At 33.4% G+C, this 9,272-nt stretch overlaps 1 protein-coding gene across 1 annotated transcript; it reads left to right on the top strand.

The window, feature by feature from the left end:
• The first annotated feature begins 357 nt into the window (after nt 1-357).
• Slc26a11_1 (sodium-independent sulfate anion transporter) lies at nt 358-8,918 on the top strand. The gene is made up of 6 exons (XM_011192183.3): nt 358-1,628; nt 5,281-5,501; nt 5,557-5,878; nt 7,396-7,557; nt 7,643-7,929; nt 8,000-8,918. The coding sequence occupies exons 1-6, from the start codon at nt 1,139-1,141 to the stop codon at nt 8,420-8,422; spliced, it is 1,905 nt and encodes a 634-aa protein (XP_011190485.1). The 5' UTR covers nt 358-1,138; the 3' UTR covers nt 8,423-8,918.
• Nucleotides 8,919-9,272: the final 354 nt, after the last annotated feature.

Here is a 9,272-nt window from a genome sequence, read left to right as displayed (position 1 = left end):
TAGCAAATATTTCCTACATTTATTTATGGAATGGAAACGCTTGATGGCATTTCTACAAAATCTGTTTATCTGATTTCATTTCCTTTCCGGACTACAAAGTTTCCACCACAGAACATTGATCTGTTACGGCAGTGCCAGCGGAACGCGTTTGAGGTGTTTTTGCAAAAATAAAATAAAATAAAATAAATACAATCTTATTGTACATATCAACAGATAAATAATGATGAATGAATGTATTTATTTATTTTCACGCCTATCTAGTGACAAGACTTACCTATAAGTACGTATTACTTATCGACCGTTATACCATTACAAATGTACATATTAATACTCGAACGACTGGTATAAAATTTGTGAACTTGCAGCGTTTTGGGTTATTGTTTACACGACGCCCGCCGCATAGCCACCGTCGTTAGCGCGCTACGCTCCGCTTTGCTTTAATACGCTGCATTCACGAAATAAAATTCACACTTTCGGGCGAGCTACTTAAGAATACCGACGGGACAGCGGGGCGTATGAAAGACAGCGGCTAGTTACTTTATAAACTGTGTGTGCTTATGTATGCAGCGGCTGTTTTAAGATCCCATTAACAGGCGATTATATTTAGAGCAAATATACGACAATTCTACAAATGCGACAATAAGTAACATACATACGTACAATGTAATAAGACGACGCGACGCGAGTAATCATACATAATACTTATAAGAGCAGCGCTTACTCGATGACACGATCGGCTCAACAACAAAAAACAGTCAAATTGAGCGGGAGCAGGTCAGACGGCGCATAACGAAACGTGCATTTTACCGCAAAGTTCAAAAGCAAAACAACGCGTGATCGGAACGAAACCGTGCGGATCACCAAATGCGATCAATGTGAACAAAAATACGTATTATATATACACAAGTGTCGAAGAGATTAATTTATCATAAAAATATACTCGTAAATCTAGGTGTTTAGAAAGCAAGAAGAAAGTGTGTGGAAAAGTTTGAAGTTTTTATAATAAAAAGGAAAGAAAATAAATACTAAACAGTGCCATTTAAAGTAGATCACTACTTAATAAATATTAAAAAAAAATAAAATATAATTTAAAATACAAATTTTTAAAGCTTAAAAATAATCATAAAAACACTAAAACATGTCGAACTACGATAGTGGCACCAAGTCACAAATGTTGCCACAGGATGCCACACAAATCATTATGGAATCGGCGAAACCGTTCACCAGCGATGCGCTGCGCCGCAAATCGACACCACACACAGTGGGCGGTAAAATGAAAAAGGCGCTACGCAGTCGTCTGGAAATACTCAATTGGATTGGTGATTATAACACGGAATGGGCCATGAGTGATTTAATAGCGGGTATAACACTCGGTCTAACCATCATACCCGAGAGTATTGCCTGCGCACTGCTAGCCGGTCTACCTGCACGTTATGGTCTGTGTTCGGCGTTTTTGGGTTCCTTCGTCTATCTGATATTCGGTTCGATAAATAAAGTGATCATTGGTCCTACCAGTCTGGTGGCACTGGTCAGTTTGCAATTCACTGTCGGCAAGCCAATTGAATTCGCTATATTGCTCACCTTCCTCACCGGCGTTGTGGAGCTGATAATGGGTTCGTTGCGAGTGGGTAAGTGTCGCTATTAGATTATAGACATTAATTGTAAGACATACTCGAGTGGTGTTGATTTAAGCTTGATAGCGTTGATATGGTTACGTTGCTTCAAGTAATGAGACTGAAAGCGACATGTGTCTGAGTAGGGTGTTTAACGGGAGCTCTAGTGATTTGTATACACAGTGAGAAAGCGATTTTTTGCTTTTTGTTTGAAATAAAGGTTATATGAAGTATATTGGATAAAAATATTGACAAAATAATTTAAAAGTAATTAAAATATGTATTAATAATTATTTTTTTATAATTGCTATGAAAATTTGTAAATTTTTCCAAAAGTAATCATTACATAATAATTACTTAATTAATCATGATCTTTTTTTATAATTTTCAATTAAAATTAAATTTAGTTTAATAAAAAATTAATAAAACTTTCCAAAAGTAATCATTACAAAAAAAGTAATCACTACATTATTTAACGGGTTTATAAATATAATTAAACAAATTTATTTAATTGAAATCAATAAGTAATTATGAATTCATAGATAAAGAAATACAGTATTATATTGCTATTAAAAACGAATTGTTAAACAAAGTAATTAAAATTACTGTAAGTATTTTCAGTAATGTAATTTTTATTAGCGTTATTTTTTAATTCAATGCTAAAAACAATATTTAGTACAGAGGCTACATTCAATTTGATCTTCGGTAATTATAATGTAATTAGAAATGTAATCATTACTTTTAAATAAAAATTAATACGCAGTGTAATGCCAATTGCCAGAAATATTCAATTTTATCTTCAGTAATTATAATGTAATTAGAAATGTAATCATTACTTTTTGTTTAATATTTATTTGTAAATATTTTGCTGTTTAATGTCATTTATTAATAACAGAAACCCAAGTCACTCACTTGCATCACTCAGTATATGCAACTAATCAAGTTGTAATCATTATTTTATAAATAGTAATTTAAATATAATTTTTAATTAGGGTGATAAATACATTAGAAAGGTTGTTACAATGAAATTGGATGAAAAAATAAATCTGGTAATCAATGTGTATAGCAAGTAATTCAAGAATTTTATAGGCAAAACAGTTACTTTCATGATTACTGTATGATTATTCAATTAATTTGTAATTAAAAATTTATTTAAAAATCTCTGACATGTTGTCTCAATTTTCTGAGTATGGTCGAAATTTCTGGCACTTCAAGAAAGGTGTATTTTGAAAAGAAGTAAATATAGTAAAAAACCCCATAAACCCCGAACAGATAATAAATGAAACATTTGTAAAAACAAAAACTTCTTTCATGCTTTCACCTGCACAAATAACACATAAGATTGCTTACGTCTTTTAGACTGAATCATGGTTTGAGGTTTAGGTGTAACTGAGAAGCTTAAAGTCGCGTTCATTACCATCAATGCCATTGATCTATTAAATATAAACGAATAGAATTTGACAAACAACAAGCCGGGCTTATGCATATTCATAACCAAACACAAACAAAAACACAACAAAAAAATTGGAAAAATTATAAAACACATACATATGTTCTTGTATGTAAATATTTTGCAAAATTATAATTTTTTGCGAGCATAGGTAATATGAACCAATACCAGAATTTCAAGATGCATATGTAAATAAACATGTGCGTCTACAGTATATATAATTGAACAGCCTGAGGGTGGGCGACAGTGAGCGTCTACTTGAAAACCGGCTGTACAAACAGGCGCACTCTCCGCACTCTCAAGCGGTGGGCGCGCACACACACAACGAGGGCAGTTGAAGGTCGGTGTGACGCGCGTCGTACAGTTCGCATACAATTGCCAGAATTGCAGCGCTGCCGGCGACAACGTTCCCGGCGTTGGACTGTAAAATTTATACGGCTCGTAGTAGTACTCAAATTTGATTTCAAGAAGCATGCTAACATTTACGAATTAGATTTAAGTGACTTGAGTTTGTCTCTGCAGCGCACGAGCTTTCCGGCTGACAGATCTGTACGATTGTATTTGATTGCATTTCTAATGTGGATAGGAAGTGTTTTGTGGAAAGCATCGTGGTTTATTGCTGCATACATATGTGTATATTTGTATACTATATGTATGAAACTAAAAAATTTAATAAGTCAGCCGATAATTTTGTGCTTAGTTGTAAACCCCCAGCGCAGTCTCGCAGATATATTTGATTCGTTTTTTAAACAAAAAATACTTTTTAAACCTTTTTTCGAAAAAAAGCTTTTTTGAAATTGTTTTTAATTATTTTTGAAGAAAGATATATTTTTAAATGACGCAGCCAAAGGTAGCTCAACCGGTCAGCGCCGCTTGTTCGTCTATCGTTCATTGCCACTGACTACAGTTTTTGAAACATGTACCGGTTTTCGGCAATATTGTATAAATGCAATAAATATATTTATATGTATAATTTTTAATAGGTTAACAGCCTGAGGAGCACGTGCTTACTAAAAAAGTAATGAGACAACAAATTAAAATAAAATAAACGTTAGAAAGAAAACTTTTTATTTAATTTTTTTATTTAATTGTTTTCGGGAACTTTGTAAAAACAATATAATTTAAATAATGTAGAGACAAATAATAATATTATTGAATGAAAATTAAATTGTACGCATTTGAAGTTAGAAGGGATATCATGCAAAAAGTAATGATTACTTTTTAATTACTTAATTTATATTTTTTAAATATCACACAAATAAAATTAGTAAGGGTATTTGAAAAAGTAATGATTACTTTTTAATTAAGTACTTTTTAATGTAATGATTACTTTTGAATTACATTAACATTAATTAATTATTGGCTACAGTTTGTAAAATGCTTCAGGTTAATAAAGTAGAAATAAAATTTGGTATGAAGGATCGCACTATGAAGGGGCATATTTGGATGTAATTTTTTTGGGGAGGTGGGCGTGGCCCCGCCACCAAATATGTTTTTTGTACATATCTCGCAAACCAATAGAGCTATATAAACCAAACTTTCTGCAGTCGTTTTTTTTTTCAGCCACTGCTTAATACAGTCCAAAAATGAAAGAAATCGGATAATAACCACGCCCACCTCCCATACAAAGGTTAGGTTGAAAATTACTAAAAGTGGGTTAACTCACTAACGAAAAACGTCAGAAACACTAAATTTCACATAAGAAATGGCAAATGGAATCTGCACTCAGATTTTTTACAAAATGGAAAATGGGCGTGGCGTCGCCCACTTATGGGTCAAAAACCATATCTCAGGAACTACTCGACCGATTTCAATGAAACTTGGTTTGTAATAGCTTCCATATATCCCAACAATATATAAAGTAAGCACTAGTGAAGATATCGGTGCACAACTTTGCACAAATACTATGTTTATAGTGTGGCAGCCCCATTCTAAAAATTGCCGAAATCGGACCATAGGTTTTTAAGGCCCCATATATCGAACACGAGGACCTCTGTGTCTAACCTAATATTATGGTTTCCAACTTTCAATGGACTTTATACAATATATATGACGAATATGTGGGTCAAATTGTGTATTATATAGTATAAATAAAGTTAAATAAAGAAATTGCGAGAGTATAAAATGTTCGGTTACACCCGAACTTAGTCCTTCCTTACTTGTTAAACTGTTATTTAACATTTTATTAATCATAAATGATTCCCTCATCTATTACAGGTGTAATATTCGAATTCCTCTCAGTGCCAATCATTAAGGCTTTCTCCTCAGCCACAGCTATACTCGTCATCGAATCACAGATCAAAGTTATGCTGGGTGTCAAGTATCTCGTGTCGGGGTTTATTGCATCTGTTGGCACGCTTTTACCCAGACTGCCGGAAACCAATGTTGGCGATCTCGTAATGGGTCTGTTTGCGGTTTGTTTTCTGCTCGGCGTTGAGGTAAGTAAAAGGCGACTCAAACGAACTTCAATATTAAACAAATTTATTCATTTAGCAATTGGAAAAATTGGCGAATCATCCAAAATTGAATCCGAAAGTGAGCACCATACTGCGTTATTTATCATTCTCACGTAATACTTTGGTCGTTATAATCACCGGCGCTGTTTCGTACATTTGGCTCAGCGAGGAAAGCTCTGTACCATATGCGCTGAGCGCCAATGCACTGTCAGGACTACCCAACTTTACGATTCCAGAGTTCTCAGTGGAAACACCCGAAAAAACATATACATTTGTCGATATGTTAGCCGAATTGAATGTTGGTATTATTGTTATACCCATCATTGGTATACTCACCAATATCTCAATTGGTAAACTGAGTAAGTATCCAAAATGATTAGTAGATTAGAAAGCATAGCCGTTCAACTTTTTATATAGAATATCAATAATAATTCCAAAAATTATCTCTACGAATCTATCTCCACCTGTCAGAAGGAATAGCGAAATTTTTTTAAACTATGCTTTCAAGGCTTCCAAGAATGCATTGCGTACTTTAAAATCTTGCGAAAAATCAAGGTTAGACTATCAGTGAGAATCAATCAAAAAGTACTTGTATTAATTAAGTAGTCTAATTCTCCTTATCTATATCACTTTAACAAAGTCTAAATGAGCTTAATATGAATCCCCTTTATCGTTTACGTCATTGTAGGGTAGGCTTAGGGGAGTTTTCTAGAATTCATATCTATAAATTAACAATCGAAAGGTGAAAACGAAATCCACAGTGTGTTTTGTTAACAAAAACTGGGTATTTACAAACACAAAAATAATGAATTAATCTCCTAAAAAAATAAAATTTCTAAAAATAAGCGTTATTAAAAGCCAAAACTGGTATTTCAAATATATTTTTGAAAAAAATAATTATCAATTTCAATATTTTGGTCTGTAAAATATTAATCAATTCATTAATAACAGAATTGTTTACAATTAACTTAGTAAAAAAGTTTTTTTATGCCATTCGCTTGCATATAATTATATTCCCCAGTTAATTACTACCAAAACAAACTAAAATATCCAAAAACCAGTACTTGACAGTATTTAGATTTTTATTTATATTTTGCTTTTCAATTAGGTATGTTAATCAAAAGATTTTTCTTACATGTAATCATAACATGTCAAGCAAATAATTATCTTATAATCAATGCTTGAGTGTGAATGATTTATTGTTTGCAATTACTTGCAAATTATGGAAATTTTAATGCTGTCCGAAATACACTTGACATGCAGTCAATGTCCAAAAACCAACAAAAAATCATTAAGTGATCGATTCAATTACTTTGTTATTATTAATGAATAATGATACTTAATAATTGTTGTGATGACATGCATTCCGGTATCAGTAACCACTTATGCCAAAATTAAGAATACTCAAATATAATAATTGAATTATAATTATTAATTTAAATATTTATTTTTTTGTGCTGCAAATCACGCGTACTTATAGAATAATATAATTTTATAAAATAAATTGTTTGATAATCATAAGTAATCATAACGTAATTGAATTTATGTAATCATTACTTTTAGATTACATTAATAATTTGTTTATGATTGCAAGCCCCAATCCCATATAATTATTTATGTTTTTTTCTCATGATAATCATAAAGTACTTGATTACATGTAATCATTACTTTTAGATTACATTAATAATTTGTTTATGACTGCAAACCGCAATCTCATATAATAATTTTTTTCCTCATGGTAATCATAAAGTAATTGATTACATGTAATCAATACTATTAGATTGCATTACTTAAATTGCGCAAATATTATATTAAAGAGTTTTTATATTAAGAGATTTTGAGATTTATAATTATTACTTTCTTCATTCTTTTACAGCTCCCAAGGGCATGGTCGATGCTAATAAGGAATTGATTACTGTTGGTTTGTGTAATCTTGCGGGTTCCTGCGTACAATCTATGCCTGTTTCAGGCGCTTTCTCACGCTATGCCATCAGTAATGGTTGCGGGCTCAAGACGCCTATGGCCAATTTGTATTTAGGTAATTCTTCAAACTCAATCTTTAAACAAATAATGTAATGTAAAGTAATTATACTAAAACCCCTTCTAAATTCCTATAAAAACAGGTGCCATTGTGCTGCTGGCGCTTGGCTTTCTCAGTCCCTACTTCAATTACATACCCGAATCAACGCTCGCCGCCATTTTAATGTGTTCCATTGTCACACTTCTGGATTTGAAGCTGCCATGTCGCCTGTGGCGTGATGCGAAGCGCGACTTCTGCGTTTGGGTATTATGTTTCACAGTGTGTATACTGTGCGGTGTGGAAGTAGGCCTGCTGGTCAGTATTATAGTCACAGTGCTGCATTTACTATTCATGTGGGCGCATCCCAAGATCTCAGTGAAAATTGAAGAGGTGCGTTGCAAATATGGTTTTCTTGTTTATTTGATTAACATTATTTAAGAAAAATTTGTACTTTCTTCAGGCCAATGAGCTGCAGTACATACGTATTACCCCCGTCGGCGTCATCTACTTCCCCGCCATCAATCATTTGCGCGCCAAAGTGATGAAGGCATGCGAACGCGTACAATTCAGTCTGCCCGTGGTCATGGACTGCCACAAGATCACCGGCATTGACTTCACTGCGGCGATGGGTATCTCGAAGTTGCCCGACGATCTGTCACAATCGGAAAGCGGCGATGGACCACTGTTGGTCATACATCGGCTCGGGGCGGATAAACAGCGACTAATTCAACCATCCGCCAAGTTGATATTCTGCGAAGATGACGAGCGATTGAGCGAGTGCATCACACAGGAATCGCTAAAGAATGGCAATGTGGTGTTAAAAGAACAAGAGAAATCTGTGAATGGGGTGCTAAGTGAGACCCACTTAGATTTGCATTATTAAAGCGAAGCGAAGAACAAGTAGAAGTAGAGCAAGACACAAAGCGCGTACGGCAAGTGGGTCTCTGTGATAACTGGGGAATATCGAAAGAAGAAAGGAAGGCATATAAATAATAATTGGGACAAATGGAAAGCTTGGAGACACATCAAACACACACATATGCCGCAACGCGCTTGTATGGTTGTATAATATTTATGTCATAGCTAGTGCCTAAGTATTAGCTAGTGGATATATCTATATTTAAGCTGTACGCCATTGTTGTTGCCATCGTCAATGTTTAGCCAGAGAGTATTGGAATGTTTGTGTGCAAAAAAAAATATTAAATAAAAAAATGCACAAATGTTCATTTAGTTGTAATTTCAGTTGAATAATAACAATAGCAAAATGTTAATGTAAGCGCATACATATGTGATCGTATGTATGTATGTATGTATGTAAATATAGTTTATCTTACAGTATTTGAAGAGAAGAAAGAAGAAGAAAAAAACCTAAATAAATTGTACACAATCGCTATAAGAATATGTAAATATTTTGATTTTATTCTTTATTTCACGGGGAGGAGGCAGCAGAGAAGTATCGAATGCTTCATTATCAGTAATTCTTGCTGTATGAAGTTGAACGGTAAATATTGATTTGTCTCAACAAAATTGCTAGCAAATATTGAGTTAGTATTGATAATAGACATATATGGTAAGATAATGAGTCAATTGCGAGCGGCTACCGTTATTAACACACTCCCCAAATCATATATGTAGTCACAATATTCCTGGTGCGATTCTCTATATTCTCGTTCAATTGTTCTATAAATGAATAAATAGTATTTTACTAATATTTAGTAATCTGCCGAACTCAT

This window comes from Zeugodacus cucurbitae, chromosome 3 (assembly GCF_028554725.1).
Source record: "Zeugodacus cucurbitae isolate PBARC_wt_2022May chromosome 3, idZeuCucr1.2, whole genome shotgun sequence".
In the NCBI taxonomy this organism is placed as follows: domain Eukaryota; kingdom Metazoa; phylum Arthropoda; class Insecta; order Diptera; family Tephritidae; genus Zeugodacus; species Zeugodacus cucurbitae.
Note: the sequence above shows the minus strand (reverse complement) of the source record. Positions and strands in the feature narration are given on the sequence as shown.